At 44.8% G+C, this 17,525-nt stretch overlaps 1 protein-coding gene across 7 annotated transcripts; it reads right to left on the reverse strand.

Moving 5' to 3' along the window:
• Positions 1-1,386: 1,386 nt before the first annotated feature.
• LOC136435338 (uncharacterized) lies at positions 1,387-16,215 on the reverse strand. Of its 7 annotated transcripts, XM_066428760.1 has the most exons (9): positions 15,897-16,210; positions 15,520-15,710; positions 9,367-9,705; positions 8,398-8,597; positions 6,454-6,580; positions 6,023-6,126; positions 5,154-5,326; positions 3,795-3,912; positions 1,387-3,398 (listed from the first exon to the last, which is right to left on the reverse strand). In XM_066428760.1, exons 2-9 carry the CDS (start codon positions 15,662-15,664, stop codon positions 3,186-3,188), a joined length of 1,419 nt encoding a protein of 472 aa, XP_066284857.1. In that variant the 5' UTR covers positions 15,665-15,710; positions 15,897-16,210; the 3' UTR covers positions 1,387-3,185. The 7 variants fall into 7 exon arrangements, with proteins under 7 accessions (XP_066284857.1, XP_066284858.1, XP_066284859.1 ...); XM_066428761.1 differs by lacking the exon at positions 5,154-5,326 and adding an exon at positions 4,933-5,105 and having other exon boundaries at positions 15,520-16,214; XM_066428762.1 differs by having other exon boundaries at positions 15,556-16,210.
• Positions 16,216-17,525: the final 1,310 nt, after the last annotated feature.

Raw genomic sequence — 17,525 nt, forward strand, 5'->3', positions numbered from 1 at the left:
AGGCTTTTTCTGTGTACAGGGGTCAGCTGGCGAAGGAAGTGAGAAGCATGATAAAGGATGTGAATCACGAGCAGAAAATACTCCAGTGACAGTCTGCGGTTGATTTATTTCTGTTACTCCTCCTGAGGCGTCTGAGTCAGGTAAAGGATCAGGCACGCCCTCTTCTCCTACTCTCCAAGCAGAGTTTGGCGGAAAAGATTGTGATCTTTTTATCATATGCCCCGTTTTATGTCGGCACCCTCCACCAAGAGAGGTGCCGACAGAAAACGGCGCATATGATAAAAAGATCACAATCTTCTCCACCAACCTCTCCTTGGAGAGTATTCTTCTCCTCGTTCGAACTTCTTCCAACCTCACGCAATGGTCATTACTAGTGACTGATAGCAGCTGCAGAGAGTTCAGACCACTGCAGCAGCAGAACACAGTGGACTACTACTGTAAATGCAGAATGTTCGCGGTGGTTTAACATGATCGCTGTTTTCGCGGGTACCGTTTCACCGCGCGCGCGAACTTAAAACCATCGCGAACATTTTTGTCCAATATTGTAGCAGTATGTGACTATAGCACTGCCGTGAACTTAAAACCACCCCGAACACTCCATTATCCCCTTAGCGCGAAATATAAACCACGCGAACTGAAATGCATTTACAGTACTACTTCTACATATATTTTCATTGATTTCAATCCGGGATGGAGCCGTTCACACTCGACGGAATCCATTCGGTTCGAGCGGGCTGGGCCCTAATATATCAACCTGAACCGAAGGCCATTTTGGCACTCTCAGAAGAAAATTGTAGTATATCAAGCAATCTAGCCGCTATGGAACTCCCCTGCAGTATGCACCTGGTTTGAACGTATATTCTCCAAGCAGAGGTTTCGATCGGGGGAGTGCAGATCCCGGCCATTACTGGCCCCCGATCAAAACCTCTACTTGGCGATTAGTTTGCTAATATTTTGGCTAAAGGGTTTGTGTGTGTGACTGTGTGCTGTTCGCCGAAAGTGATGAAAACTGAAGCTACTTTATCCTCTCGTGTGTAAGATGGGCAAACATATCTATTTCCGAAAGGTGGCGCTTTAATCTCCAAGTAGATCGGTAGAAAGGCAAAGTCGTAACGCTCCTCCAGCTCCCAGTGGAAAGGCCCGGTGCTCCGGGAACGTGAGCTTGCGAAATGTTACGACCTACATCTGCTTGGAGATTAAATCCACACCAAAACATTTACATGTTCTAGTTTCTATGAATGTACGCATCCCGTAACACGCACCGCACTCGGGTGTCGGAATCCATACATCGAAATTGTTGTCATGATTGATTCTAATATATGATAACCATATGTCATTTCTATTCGATATATGTTAATCAAGCAAGCAAAAAAGTATCAACGCATATTGGCGCTACTTCTTATCTTTATGAATATAACCAAATAACTAATGACAGTTCAGAGGAAAAGTGAAATTAGTTATCAATCAGAAAGCACAGAAACCTATTTAGCACAGAAATCAAAGTATCAACTTACTAACTATCGAATGTCTATCTAACTATATGTCCTATCTTCAATTAAAACAAAAAGATTAGGGATTCGCCATTGACGGGTCGGGTCGTTTTCGGTCCTGTCAATCAAACCCATCATGTATCCATGGGAACGAGCATCGCTAACGCGGTTCATGTTGATTTGATTTGATTGGAGTATGACTGTATGTCATTTTCTCCATTGTGATGAAATTTTCTCAAAACTATCATACAAATATCACTTCTATGGTTTGAAAAACGTCTTTCATCTCCAAATTGAATCTGAAATCGTCTCAATCATCAATCGATTTTAAAGGAAAATATCCAGTAAAGTAAAAGAACAAGTTGAGGGACGAGCATCCGCATTTCTGTCTGTAACTACCCCTGACAGTGATAACGGCACTGAACAGGTATTTCTGCAGCATGATCTTTGACCCGACACCGTCAGTTGCCATGGTGATGAGGTCATCATCTGAACTCGACCCGACCTATCAATCACAAACGCCTCTAAGCATTATCTAAGATAGTCGCAAGGGTTAGACACCTGTCCTGAATTTAAACAGATTGTTTTCAGTGACGAAGCGACGTTACATATGACTAACCTTTACAAAGATACATTTCAAACAAAGTCTTCAATTTTACACTGGAAAAATATTTGACAGTTATAAAATACAAAAGTCGCTCCCTATCCTATAAGTAAATCGCAGCGTGCTTTGTCTTACAGATAATGAGTTACTATAGTTAATGTGACGCAGACAGGGCTTAACTGAAGCTGCTGAGACCTTCTGTTCTGGTCACGACTCGAGTAAGGTGATTCGGATTTAACTCGTATATTCCCTGTTTGGTACAAAGTATCAAAATATAATAACAGAACCAGAACAATCCAAAAGTCACAACCACATACCCCAGCCCTTTCGCTGCTACAAGCATCTGATTCAATTAACCATCTATGGATGAATTAAAATACATCATAGCGACCTTCTCCTATTTCATCTTCAAGCAGATGTTAGCTCCGGCTTGTTTTACAGCGCTTTGTACATCTATGGAGAGACGTCACAAAACGTTGCCAAACAAGCCGGATCTAGCATCTGCTTGGAGCTTACTCCAGTACCCATCTCCACACAACTGCAGAACCGCTGTACCTGGGCGCTGACTGCCTACAGAGGCCTAGTTACTCCCCTACTTCCACTATCGACTTCCATAGTGTCTGGACTCTTAACGGTATACTATGCCGTTTATTCTCACGGATCAACACTTTTCTTTATCGTGATACTCCATAGACTACATTGACAACGTTAACGTTAATAACTGTAGCCTTTCCTTTCGCAGAATTTAAAATATATCCCCAGTGATTAAATACAGTTCAAATTTGATTTAAAAAATATCAACGAATACCGTCCGGCAAATAGCCCGTTACATGTACATGTATATTTACTCGTCTGACATTCATAAAAAAGATAAAAAAGACAAAGTTGTAGAAGCTATAATATTGTCTACTTAAGGGTACTGAAAGCATAAATGCATGGTACCTGTATCATATTCAGAACTACGAACATTGTAAATATTGTATTAATGAGATCCCTTTCTCCCTTTCTTGACCCCTTTCCCCGCGTTCTACCCACTACAGTGGCGCCATGAGTGACACCTGTCTGTACAGCACAGTGCCGTCCCCTTCACATTAGTTCCTGCGGGGGGACCGTACAACTCTTTTGGCGGAGGGGCCCTCCACACGCACGGCCTCCCGTTTCCTCTTCCTCCGCTTCTCCAGGTCCTTCCAGTGTGTGCCGTCCGAGTGGCCCAGCACGCAGCACGCCAGCCGCTTCCCCACGTTACCGGTCTTCTTGCTCTCAGCCTTTTCTCCTCTTCCTAAATCGTCCTCGTTGGCATGAATCTAGTGAGGTTTTCACAGAAATTTGATTAATAGATACAATTAAGATGTTACGTGCGCATGCTAGCACCACAGAAATCTGACGACTGGGTACAGGTTAAAACAAGGAATCCTACAATATTCAAGTTTTCTTGAAACTTATTAGTATACGCTAGATGAAGCAACGTATTTGCCAAATACTACCAAACTTTTTTTCTTTCTCAATCTTAAGGATAGGTTAAGCCATCATCAAATTTTAGGATAGGACGTTGACAACTGGTGTTTAAAGTATTCAAACTATCATTTGATGTCAGGGAACTGAAATAGAGCGTTTTGGAAAACAAACTTGATTTGCTGGCTTTCATTTATATCAAGAAGGCTTAGCACCTGCTGCTGACGTACTTTTCCGAAGTGACTCACCACAATAGTGCGGCCAATGATAGAGTAGGGTCCGACCATGGACGCCACTTCGTCCTTGATGATGGCATTCACTTCCCCAGTGGAGTCCGCCTCCACGTTACCCCAGTCACCCAGGTGCCTACAGAAAATGACCCAGCTCATCCATGGTTAATTCACGGGTTGGATGAAAAGTATGGTTCGAAAAGTATTGAATATCCGGTTCAACTTCCAGGGGTTTTGAAAGTCTTTTATTTCTTTTTCACAACAAAAATGCCAGCTGCAGTCTGAAGACTATGCGCGCTGGTGGGTAAGATATTCTGTGGAAGAAGGGGAGGATTATGATGGGGGGGGGGGGGGGGGGGGGGGGAGCGCAAAGCGGGAGCCACTCCTGGGTTAGAACTCTGCATGCTTGTTGTTACCCTCAGCTCTGATCACGAAAAGGAAGGACAGTTGTATGGGGGAGGGGGTCGTCAGGTGGGGGGGGGGGGGGGGGCAGGGAAGGGACGCGAGACGCTGAAAGGGGCTTCATAGGAGAACTGAGACGGGGAAGGGTTGGCGAACTCGACGGCTGAAGGACGGGGGAGGGGTAACTACAGGAGTAAGTAGACAGGACGTTATTGAGACCCGACAAGCAACACGTATTACCTGAGACAATCTGTTGGTTTTAATGTGCGGCAAAACTACCATTGGATTACAGGAAGGTTCGGTCAGTAGGGTTGGGTTGATATATGGGTTCCAGCACACATAAGTCCTCATTGCTTCCATTTTAAAACTTATCACAAACAATATCAAAGCACCAAGATCAATCAAATGAAAACACTTTGCAGACACATGTTGGGGACACCGCAAGGCTTGCAAAACACTTGCCAAAAATTAACCTTGTTTGGTCTGGTCTGTCGTTGTTTGATTTGTCTGCAGAAAAGCTACAAAAAATCCATAAGAAGCGATGATGGGATCATTTCACGAAGATCAGTGAGTAAAGATGTCGATAGGAGGGTGCTTTTTTGCTGCCGAAGGCAGTCCTTGTCCATGAGTCTGTTTCCTGATCGTCATCAGGTAAAACGTTAGGCAGTTTATTGCCACGTAACCAGCTCTCTGGGAGTTAAGCTGGAGGCGTGCAAGCGGCAGAAGGGGAGGGCTCATGGTGTTTCAAACGTACCTAGCCGCGTCCTTGGGTCCACCATGACTGAGGTTGAATGGGTTATAGTGGTCCCGGGTGGACGTGCAGCCCTTACTCTGGTCGCCTAGCTCGTGGACCGTCACGGCATATGAGCGCAGTTTCCTGCCAAAGCCCTTTAGCCGTAAGAACACTTCCACCTTACCTCCCGTTAGCTGGAACAAGGGTGAGTGTACAAGACGTTAGACCCGGGTTGGACGTACCTAACCTGGTCCTTGGCGCCGCCATGAGTGTTGTTAAAGGGATTGTAATGGTCGCCGGCAGACAGGCAGCCTCGGCTCAGGTCGCCGAACTGCAGAACCGTGATGCCGTACGACCGGCTCTTGGAATCGAAGCCCAGCACCTGCATGCGCACTTCAATCTTACCGCCGCTAAGCTGTGAACGGAGGTGCGAGACCAGGTTTGCATTGTTATGGAGCGATATGGGGAGCAATAAGGGGATCCGGGAGGCACTGGACGACAATGATCGACACCTACAACATATCTGTAACTTTCACCCAGGAGAAAGAAGAACTCTAGAATGCCTTTTTTTCAGACCATGAATTGTAGCACAAGAAAGGTTAGGCTAGAGCAAAAGCAGCGTTTTGCCTACCGGACTGAGCTGATTTTGCGCATATGTTGGACAGTGTAACCACCATTTACTAGTTTATAGTCAACTTAACTGCAGTAGATTCAATCGCTGTTCGTGCAATTCTGGTTCCACGTAGCATCTTAGAGTTAGCTTCACAGTCACGTTAGATAGTTGGGTTGCTCCAAAGAAGGTGAAGATTGATTGTCAAATGGTAAGGTTGCTATGATGACACATGCACTACCTATGAATATAAAGATGTGATCGTCTGACTCTTGCCAAAATTCTTTCTCTTTCATTCTTTCTTAAACTCTCTCTTAGTGGCCACCATCATTACAGAACCGCTCCTTTTCGCTGATTGGCCAGATTAAAACTACACTATTAATTGTTTAGTAAAAGTAAGCACTGCACATGAATCTTGACTATAACTTGCGCTATGGGTGCCCTATAGACTCTCCAACTACACCGAGAGTGACATCATGACAAGGGAAAGACATTCTGTACCTTTTGCCTAACGTCAACATAACCAGCGATAGGCGTCTGCTGGTCCAGAGGGATGGCCGTGTTGGGCAGCATGTCACAGTGTCCGTACCTGTAACCCGTCTCACCTGCAGATGAAAGACAGATGAGCTAGACAGTTAGTACTTTTTGGCACTGTTTCTTGTCTTTTGCAGAAAGGAAGCTGGGTTATCGTCCACTCTGAGAATTAGCCGTAACACCGAGCTACCCAGCATCCTTTGCGTCCGAAAAACGACACCTGTTCGAGATTCTACTACAAGGCTTCTGATTGGTCTAACGATGTTTAGAGGGTAAGTAGAATACATGAGCAGTGTAAATACATCTTTACCTTTGCGTTCAAAAACGTACGGTTAGCTTGTCTACCCAACCCCTTGCACACAAATGTGCTCCATAATAGAATACAGACTAAGTCTTACCTAGACATTGGTAGCAACATTCCCCGTAGGGCAGGACTTGCTCGTTCAGAGAGCAGGACAGCTTGTCCCGGGGAACGCACTTCACCCCCGCGCAGCAGTCCGCCGACCCCGCCGCCCCCGTGCCGAACTGACGACGAAACAGCGATAACTGTTAAATCTGTCTGGACGATATCCAAAATTACTACTTAGGGGTTGACTACGCTGCACCTCTAATCCTTCACCTTTAGTTTGAAATCCTCCAGAACTCAAAACAGATATGACATCGCTGACTCGTAATGAAGTCAGCATGTTTCTGGATACGGCTCCATGGTGATATGACCTCTTGCGTTACATCACGTTCTGATTCTGCGTGTTTTTCTAGGAACAGACGTGTGTCTCACCGCTAGATGTCTTACTCTTTTCATGTTACGTTTTGATATGATTTTAGCATTTTCCCTACAAATTACAATGCAAGAAGGGATATGGGTGGGGGTAAGTGTTCTTTATGAAAAGAGTCTAACAGATCGATTCATTTCAGTTAATCAGACATGAGAAATGCTAAAACAGTTGGTGGATGTTCTCCTCGACTGCAATCACTAGCAGGTAATCTATTCTATCGAAAAACACATAAGACCTGAATCTAACAGAATGTTGTGGGTCGTATGGGACCAATCGTACCCAATAAGTGTGATGATCCTTGCCATGCTTTTTAAAAAACAACTTTTTAAGATAGCATGACCACACCAGTAACAATGTCTATCCTCCGCACCACCCTTAGAGATGTCAAAGCCAGACGAAAAGTTCTCAGGGGGTCAGACATAAAAGCTAGAACACTTCACAAGGTCGCAGTATGAACCCATACTGACCTAGTGCCCACAGACATGAACTAATGACACTTGCCCTTGATCTTAAATTTTCGTCCGCCCAGCCAAAATCTGTTTGCAGAGTCGTTAAATCCTACTGCTGTGACGCAGTGCGCTGTGACCATGTTTCAAACGCATCTCGTAGCAGAAATGTTATAATTGCTAACATGTTGCCGCAGCCCTCACCGATAAGGAATAGTTTGAATAGTTTTACTTCAGAATGCAAGAAATTTTTGCCAATCATCAATCTCTGAAAGAGATTGAGATCCTGCCAACAGGAAAGGAATCGTTCCTAACCGAGCAACCTGTGTGTGCACATGGTTCTGACTACTGCGATGTGGTTCAACGGTTGGATACATCATTGTTTCTACCCCCCCCCCCCACACACACACACTGATCAAGCACGCGTATGTCAATCAGGACGATTCAATGACCAAAGCTCCCCTTTTCGTGACACAAGACAGTCGTTGAACTTTAGATTAAGTGCTAAATACAATTTTTGTGAGAGGCAGGTCCGTGACATAGCAACGTTTTTGTGTGTGCGTGGTTACATACTACGTTATGGTGCTTTGTACTGGAGATGTCATACTTCCCTCTATTTGAATGTATGGAAGATACTAGTAGTAAGGATGCCGTACTCAACATGTCGCTGCGGAATGCATTATTGCTATACTTTCAATAGAAGAGACATTTCGACGCTCAATGTTCCAGCAAGCCACTGCCACATCTGGATGGTTTTACAATAACCCAATGTAGTACAGTGTACTACCTACCGGCAACACAGTTGTTACACATTTAAGACAGACACACATCACTGCACAAGAGATCAGTATCTCCCGGAGTTGTGGGTCAAATATAGTCTGGGGAACTATATGACCTTCGCTCTAATGAAAGTCTCAGTGGTAAGCCTGCATGGTATCCAAACTTATTATAGCTCCCGAGTCTCCTCTACGCAAATAGACATGGAAAGAAATCTATTTGCGGAGAGGAGACTCGGGAGCTATAATAAGTTTGGATACCAGGCTACTCAGTGGTAGGATATGTAAGAAAGGTGTCCTACAGTGCGCAGACCACAGTTAAATAACAAACACAGACTACTAACTCCAGATCCGCTTGTTGTGGTCGTCGTCGTTGTTGTTGATGATGTTGATGTCGTCGTCTGCGTTCTACTCTCCAGTCTCTTCTTCATCTCTGCGGTGATGTTGAGGACCAGGTCGGGGTTGGTGATGTTCAGGATCTCCCAGATGCCGCTCACGTTCACCTGCAGCTGATAAAACTCCGCTGCCGAGACGTAGTACCCAGCTAGCAGATACGGAGGGCATCCTTTGTGTTATAGCAACGTTCTCGGTAAAAGCACTTCATCAACATGTCGTTTGTAAAGACGTGGTTTTGTATTTAGCTTTTAGTATAAACCAAGTGAAATTTTCTTTCACGAAATAGCGGGGTCTACTGTATCTTTGTATAATCAACTAATATCTTGTCCTGCCCTTATTGATCCTTCTTGTACTTGGCAATCTCGTTCTACCCTTGGATGGTGGAAACAATTGTTATCTTTGGTAGATAAGAATCTAACGTTTCCTATGATCGTGGTCATCTCATGTCATCATCTGTCACCTTTTTCATTTGGTTTCACTGCACCAAATAATAGATCATAATAGACGCCGGACTACGATGATGATTGTGAAAATTTTCAGCTCCACAAACGACAATACGCATGGTTCAAGTGTCGTCGCAAAGGTATTACACAGCATTGAAAAAAAATTACGCCATTGAAAGTAATTGTTAATATTTCCCCAAAACGATATTGGGCGTTCATAAGCACTACACAAGTACACATCCCTACTCATTCAACACATAAGCACCGACGGTTGAAAGATTGTGTACGCATACATACATACATACATACATACATACATACATACATACATACACACACACACACACACACACACACACACACACACACACACACACACACACACACATACACATACACATACACATACATATACATACATACATACAAACCATTAGAAATATATGGGGTTGCATGTTTTATGCTACAACTTACCAGAGGACGGATACGAAGGATACCCAGTCGAAGGATAGGATGGGTATGATGAGGGGTACGGATATGGATACGAGGAGGGGTAAGGATATGACGGGTACGACGGGTAGGATGGGGCCGGGCGCTGAGGGCAGGGCGCTCGGCAGCTCTGCGGGCACATTTCCAGCATGTATCCCGAGTTCTCCACGCACTGGTTGTTCTTGGCCCACTCACTGCACAGGTTGTGTTGGTCTCCGCAAGCTGCAACAGATGGTGATGGTTGCGGTTGGTAGTTGTTGTAGGATGTTTGGTCATAGCCATAGGAGGTGGGATAACTGGCCTGGGATGGGGTCGAGGAATCAACTGGAACAAAGAGTGTTAGTGGGTTATCAAGTGTCGTTATCACACGTCCATGCACCAGGCAAGGTCAGGTTCGTGCGTACTCAGTGTGGGACGTGCGGGGAGTCCGGCGTTGCACTGCAAGCAAAGCTACAAGGTGGCGTCGTTACAAGCTGAGAAGATTTCGCACTCCTCTGTGCAGCACTACTAAGCAAGATAGCGTTTTGGGATGCTTCTCAACAGTCGGCATGTCATCAGGCATAATATAACAAGCAAACACATCAAACAAGGATCAGGAACATGCACTGAAAGTTGGGAATTACTGGGTAGAAAAAACACATGGTTACATTATCACAGATCATTCCTGTGGTGAATGCGAACAGCAAGCCAACAGCTTCAAGCATTATACATATGTGGCCAAAAACATGTGTTGTGAGAAAGGGTGAACATGCTTCAGTACACCACGTGGAATCTGGATAAAAGGGTGTTATAACGGCCCATCTGTCCAGTTATCCCCCTGCTATAGAGAATAGACATATGAGAGTTTTGGAGGGTATAGATAGGCCAGATAGATCCCGTGGAAGTTCTTCGTCTGCATCTAAAACGCAAAAGCTACAGCTTTACCGTTCGACCGGACATGAGTGCCTCTATGCTAGTATCAAGTCAGAGTAACGGACAACGTCCGATTGACACTTGAGATTCTACAAAGATCTCCAACCTCTTGACATGGGCGGCAAATTACAACTCCGGAAATTACCACTTAATTAGGAATCAAGCTTACTCAATTGGCGGCAGGTCAGGCGGCTCAGGCCATCAAAATTAGCCGTTTGCAAAGCGCGGAACAGTCCGACATATGCAACTTGTGATCACCGAATTCTATTTCTTCGTGGCTATTTTCCAAACATTGCAAGAGGTGACCAACTTGGACGCAACCATTTTTTTTGTTCTCAGTAAACGAACACCACCTGTTTCAAATTACAACGTCAGGGTTGCTACTATTGATAATCTTATCATTGATAATCTATAAGATTATCAGTCTTGCAAGTAGTTTCACCTGAAGGATTAAGATCTTGTCAGGGTGGTAAATCGTTATGCCGGCCAAGATATGAGCTCATGGACATTGTCTTGGTCGGCATAACGATTTTGTCGCCGGGAAGGCCTGCATGGAGAAAAAGATAAACGAACTTCAACAAAACAATGCCATGCCCAACTTAAAATTCACTTCGGCCTCTTACTAAGGACCGATCAAGTTGCAGATGAAGAGTTTGTTCAGGAATCGCTGAAGCAGCGGGTTGTAATTCACTACCAGTATGAAATTGCAATTGTACGGGATAACAAAAACCAAAGTCTCATCGGAGTCCTTGTCTAGCAAATGCTATTATAAAAGGTCATGGAAGCCGCCTAATATCTAATGCTCATGAAAACAACCGAAGTCCACAAAACCAGTACACCCAATCATCAGGCGCCCTTCCGGTTTCAGCCGATTGAGAACAACACTCTAATCTAACACAGCGCTGACTCCGGAATTTACCAGTTTTCTATGGCCGTTGGCGTCCTTGTCGGGAAGACTCGAGGATCTGATATGGTCTCCACATGGTAACATCTACAGTTGTTTACTTCGCTCAAGAATAATGATGTAACCATCAAACGAACCAATTATCTGCATTGTAATCAGGAATCCCTTAAGAGCCCTGTTGCCATGAAACAGGGAAAACATGTGGGTGCAATTTTGCATTCGCGAAGAAACCATAAATTCCAGAAAAACGACACACTACATGGCCATTAACTTGTCCAGTTATAATATAGCTCTGTACAGTCCACCAGAACCAAGGAGTCAGATCGTGATGAAAAATAAGATTCTTTTCCAGTTTTTATGCATCTGTGTAATGTGGTTCTAGCCTGGATGCCAGGCTGTTTCAAGGGTGAACCCAGGCCAGTGTCTCGGTTCAAGGGACAACGTGCCCTCAAGGAAACTGTCTGGCATCCAGGCTATCTGGTTTTTGGGTCTAGGTCAGAATCATCAAGACCAGGAGCAGTTTGTTTTTACAATAGCTACCCGAAGGAACGGTACTAAAGGTCACAAACCATTTTGTCTATAGCTTGAACTGACGACACTCTTTTATGCACTTCAATAATAGCGACGACACGTAGCAAGGTCACTTCTCTTCAACATGAGATTGATCTTTTTTGGGAAGGCAGGCAAGAGCAAGGTCTTAGACAGATAGCTAGCATAAGATAATACAAGTTTACAACGAAAGGCGCCAAATCCTGGCTTAGATAGCCATCAATCCTTGCTCCATTTGAAGACATTTGAAGAGGAAGGAAGATGACACATGGACGATTTACTTTGGAAAGCTATAAATGAAGAAGTCACCCGTTAGATCGCTGTATCATGGTGTGATGAAATGCAACCAAAATGTGTGCATCGTCACGAAGAGCAAGATGTGACGTACCGTCAAACATATGAGATCATATGATACAGGAGTGTTTGGAAACATCATGGCTGTCGGGCGTGGCTACGGCCGTCACAAGATTGACACTTGAGTCCTTTGATCAAGGACACAAGTTGTTTCATCTTCGTTGACAGATTAATATATTGTCGACCAGCGTTTTCTCTAATAATAGCAGACCCAAAGAGGCTGGCATCTATCTACTGGACATGTCAGATGAAGACATGGTTGATTGCTAAAAGATAAAAGTCTCTATCATTGCCGTCAGCCTAAAGAATGTTCTCGCCCTTTGACATTTTACTTACTATTGACTGAAACCAGGTCTGGAGTAAGTCTAGATTATGAAGATATACGACACGCAGTGTGGAATTCTACCTTTACCTTTGGGCAAAATATAAATCTTTCAAGAGAAACACCTAGCTTATCAAATGCACGAACATGATACATGTGCCTGAAATGCTGAAGTAGGGATTTAATCCCTTATCTTGAGCAGCTGTATTAGTGCATCAAGGGCACAGCGTTCGAAAACTGGCAGATGACAGAGAGTGACAGTACTATTTTAAGAAAGATCTAATGAAAAACGTCTGGATTTCTTACGTCTTTTGTTCCCCAGAACTTCAACGGAAGATTGTTTCATGGTGTAGACGTATTTCAGACAGAAACGGATGGCACCCCGTGACACTACACTTTTCTTCTCAAGTTTCAAAAGGAATCTCAAAGATAGGCTTGCTTTCTTCGCTTTAATCGCTTACGTTGAAGGGAATTAAGCTGTGACACCAAACAGGTAGCGGCAGGTGGTCCACTGTCTGAAACGATTGGTGCATTTCAAATTCCGAACTGACAAAATCCTAGCTGGAACCTGTTAGATGATAGGAAAGGAGTCTTGACTTCTGAAGTTCTGCGGTTAACTTTTTAAAGGACAATAACCTTTAACTTTAAAGGTGACAAGACTATTGGGTGCTGGAGGTGGAATGTGGTGGGGGAGGGGGGCATCATCCCAGACGGATCTATTTCAGGGTCATTGTCAGGAGGTGAACGTTTACTCTAAATGTCAGACGATGAGAATGACCTGGGTTGTATCCTTGACTTAACCAGCGCAGAAAGAAGCAGTGGAGACAAATAGCTTTTCTTTCACTTCTCAGAGATCGTGAATTGAAAAATTGACTTTCTCATGAATGTGACTATCAAGTAAATGACTGTGGCAAAAACGAAGGTGGAAAAGTAGCATGGGTACCACCCCTTACGTACAGAGGGACTAACTAGTCTAACTAGGCTGGTATCCAGCGGCCTAGGCTGGTGAAGCCTACTAGGAGGGCAATGGCGCACTGCCAGTAACCTTGGGTTGTTTCCTATTCTGTGACATAATGTCCCGTTTGGCAAACTTACTGAGGAAGTGCCACGCTAGATCTCCTTTCAGATTGGATTTGTGAGCAATGTTTAGGAGGAACACCAGCACAGTGTGGTAGGGACAGATGGTCGATAAATGGACTTAAACTTTAACAAGCAGCGATCGAAGACAAATCAAGTAAAAAGTATAAAACAGAGCTTTTGCACTGACAAAAACATTCTTGGAACGCCGATTTCTGCTAATTATAAGGTCCGGACCAAGATCAAGATCTTGATTACAAGAACTTTTGCCGTCAAAACAGGTTTTAAAACAAAAACAGGTTTGGTCTTTGCAGTGCCCGATTGGAGTTAACAAGGTAGTCGGTCCCGTGTGCTCACACTGTCACTGGGGACGTAAACACTGGAATGCACAGGTGATTTTCATAAAGCGTACTCCGGTCAGGGCACCCCCTGTCTGAAGAAGAAATGCAGGAATGACCTGTGTAACCCTTTCTCTCGTCTTCGGCTGTCTTGTCAGCTTTGTCTGTTCGTTCCTGCTCGACCTAGAACCCTATTTCCGTCACTGAAACCGACTGCGAGGACACATGCATCTCCCGGGAGTGTGCTAGCTGAAAAAATCTTAGGTTCTGCCTGCCAGTGCATATAGGGAGGATAATCAGCAGCACATGTAGTTCTATAGGACCGCCTCAAACCTGAGGTACTACAGATGAAGACTGACACGTCATAACAGTCGTGGACAAATCTCCAAAATCTTTTCAAACACGCACAGCGCAGGGGGACAAATGACGCAGAAAAGAGTCGACGGCGCAATGCAAGCTGTGGTAATTTTTAGATAAACGAACTGTCATTTGAACACGATGGTATCTGACATTCTTTTTCAGAAACTTTTCTAAGTTTGCGATAAAACCGTATAATATTCTTACTGGCAAATTTCGTAACAGGAAAACTTCCAAGTCTTTTGCGTGGTACTCTTTTGCAGCTTGTTACTTTCAGATTTAAATACATGCTAGATATCCTGTCACAAAACTACGACATTCTTCACAAGCCTATTAGCGGACTTAACTATCCAAAATATAGGGCCATTAACCTAAATTGCACGGACGCTGCCTGGTGGGACAGCGATCAAATTTTTATGATATCCGCGTGGCCAACTTTTGATCCGAACAGACTCCAGTCCAACGTCCCTGCTCTAACCACTACCAGCCAGCCGTCACCAACTGAGCTCAAAACTGCAAAATATTTTACATAGCGCCGATAGTTCTGTAATTAATACTGATGCTGATAAACCGCCGTCAAATGAAGCGCATCTACGATCAGGATCCCCACAGAACCAACAGGACGTACAACAAAAGTCAATCTAAATGTTCACTACAAGCGCACATATCGCTTTAACACAGGTTTTGAAAAAAAATCTCACTCAAACAGTCACAGTATTATTCTCTCCATAAATGGTATATTTTCCCTGGCAGCAAAAACAAACCTTTAACGGCTGGTTGCCCAAGAAAAAGGCAGGAAGACGTAAATCACTTCAGTCCGCCCTCCGCCATATTCCCTACCCATCACAACAACCCGGAGATCAAAGCTGACACAATAAGAACAAAATAATTACGGCCAAACGCCAGCCGAGTTATACCCTTTCAACTATCTTATGTGGAAGGGCAAGAAAGACGAAAGAGCGCCAACTCTACGAGCCTACTGCGAACTTGAGCGCGGCGTCTGGCTATCCGCCCAAAGTCGACCGGGTTTCAATTGATCTACTTCTAGTAAAATATCTATGCCTAAGCACCCCGGTGATGTAACCTACTGAAACGACTGCACCTACCTCACTGATCATTAGAAAGAGCGAATCCCCCCTGGGAAAAATGATGGTTACCCGCAAAGTAAAGCTAAAGAGGACATTTTCTCCCCCGTCCAGAGCTGCCACGTCACAAGCTTTTCCCGCTAAAAAGTACCGTCCTAACGAACAACACAAGTGCACTGAGGGGTTTGGTGGTGTCGGCGTGCAGGAAGAGTTAAATCTGAAAAGAAACATGGCACTCACTTATCTCGTACGACTCAGTAATTTCGATGACCTTACCGCCGCCGCCGCCGTAGTTAGTGTACTGACTGTAGTAGTCTTGACCCTCTCCTCTGTGCAGCAAAGTCCAGCAAGTGGACAGAAAGAATAAGAATCCGACGGGCGCCATGCTAGCTCGCCTGGTCTGGCTGCCCGGTGCCCGATGAACTGGTAACCTGGGGAATAAGACGGCAAGATAGGTGGCTCTTTTTGGAAACAATTAAGATCCCCGTTACTTCTGGGGGTTTAACTAGGAAGCGCAGGAAGAGCTCTTTACACACATAACCGGCTCGATACGCCTCCTGAGGGCGACTCAGCGTGCGCGCAAAATCGCCAAATGGAACTGGAAAGTTGGTCGACACCTCTGTGCCGAAAATCCCAAAGTGGAATGGTGATGCTCCTATGGACGATCGCCCCCGTAAGGTGGAAAATCTCCCCTTCAAAGCTGCGGTCGTCGGCGCGTCACCTCTGGCCCGTTCCCAAGGTCTGGCACTGGACGAGACAGATCGGTATCCTGGTCTGAAGCCACGGAAAGCACACCCGATCCGCACAGACACATGTGGATCATTACCCACGGTTATTGGTTCCAGTCACGACCTCCATCTCAGGAATTACACAGCCTCACACCGGGAAGATGCGGCGGGACAGCACTGTTCGATGGCGTGAGTTGAAAACGTAAATGTGTCCTGCACTGTTGCAGAATCTAACTGATGTTAATATCTGCTCATTGGATAGATTATGTGTGTGCAGGAGTGGAGACAGTCAAGCTGCCGAACTTTGGCATCATTAGTTTATCTCGGAAGTATTCCTAGAAAGTCGTCTGCTATGGGTCCCAACAAGACTTCTGGCATTCCTTCCGCGATGATCACGTGGTCTAGGGAGGATGAAAGTTACTTGAGATGAGATTGTCAAGGGTTTTTTGTGGGGGAGGGGGTGCATACTTGAGTTTTGGTGACTTAAGATATGTTCCAACAATGTTTCCGCAGTGAACGCAAGGTAATGGTCATAATTGCAAAGAGCTCGTGATGGTTCCGAGCTGAGCAGAGCGTCCATTAAAACAATCCAAACAACTTCAAGTTCCGACGGGTGCGACTACAGGCATGTCAGGCCGATACATGTCATCAATGTGTGTTCATTATCTATATTAGATAGACGCAAGATTCTCCGATCCCAATACTCTCGGATCACGTATCTAGTCCTCTTAATTCACCTCTTGAGAAGTTGTTTTCGCCTCTCTTTTTTTTTTACGACTGTAACAAAGCCATTCCGAGCAGCAACCCGATCAAGTTTTTATCATCGCCTATCCCCGCCCGGTCATGGCCCGACCAGGGTTTGAGTCTTTGACCAAATCCGGCCATTTCAGGAGAATCAACTGTCCACCGTCTGTGGCCAAAACTCACTCAGGACAAGGCTACAACACCAGAAACGTAGACAAATGTTACCACATTGAAGTTAGATGGATGATATCTGTATCCTTGAAGAAAAAAGGGGGACCGAGCCAAAACTGCGGACCAACTTGACTCACGGAGGGTGGCCTTGCCAAACGTGTGTCAGGCACAAGCAGGGTAGCATGTGTATGTCAACAAACACAAACGCCCAATTCAGCCTAAAAGATACTAAAAATACGACGTCAGGAAAATTGGCTCAGTCTGTCAACAAGGCCGAATAAGTCAAGCGAAACTCTGTTGTGAATGGTTAGTTGCCAACTGGTGTTAGAGACCACCACTACTGACGAAAGCTGATGACGACATTGTTTTAGGACAAAAGCCAAAAAAGATTATAGTAGTAAAGAACATGGGTCGGACATGACAACAATACATAGAAAATCATTTGTGTACCAGATATTGGGTGACGTTTGTCTTAGTAGGACCTAGTAGTAGTAGTCTGTAACAGCGCATCTCTCTCCTTACTATAAGTTGGACAAGTCATCACAAAATGAAATTCATCTTCAATATTTTCCTTACATGTGGGACACAATCTCTGAGTGGCTG

Source organism: Branchiostoma lanceolatum, chromosome 5 (genome assembly GCF_035083965.1).
Source record: "Branchiostoma lanceolatum isolate klBraLanc5 chromosome 5, klBraLanc5.hap2, whole genome shotgun sequence".
Taxonomy (NCBI): Eukaryota; Metazoa; Chordata; class Leptocardii; order Amphioxiformes; family Branchiostomatidae; genus Branchiostoma; species Branchiostoma lanceolatum.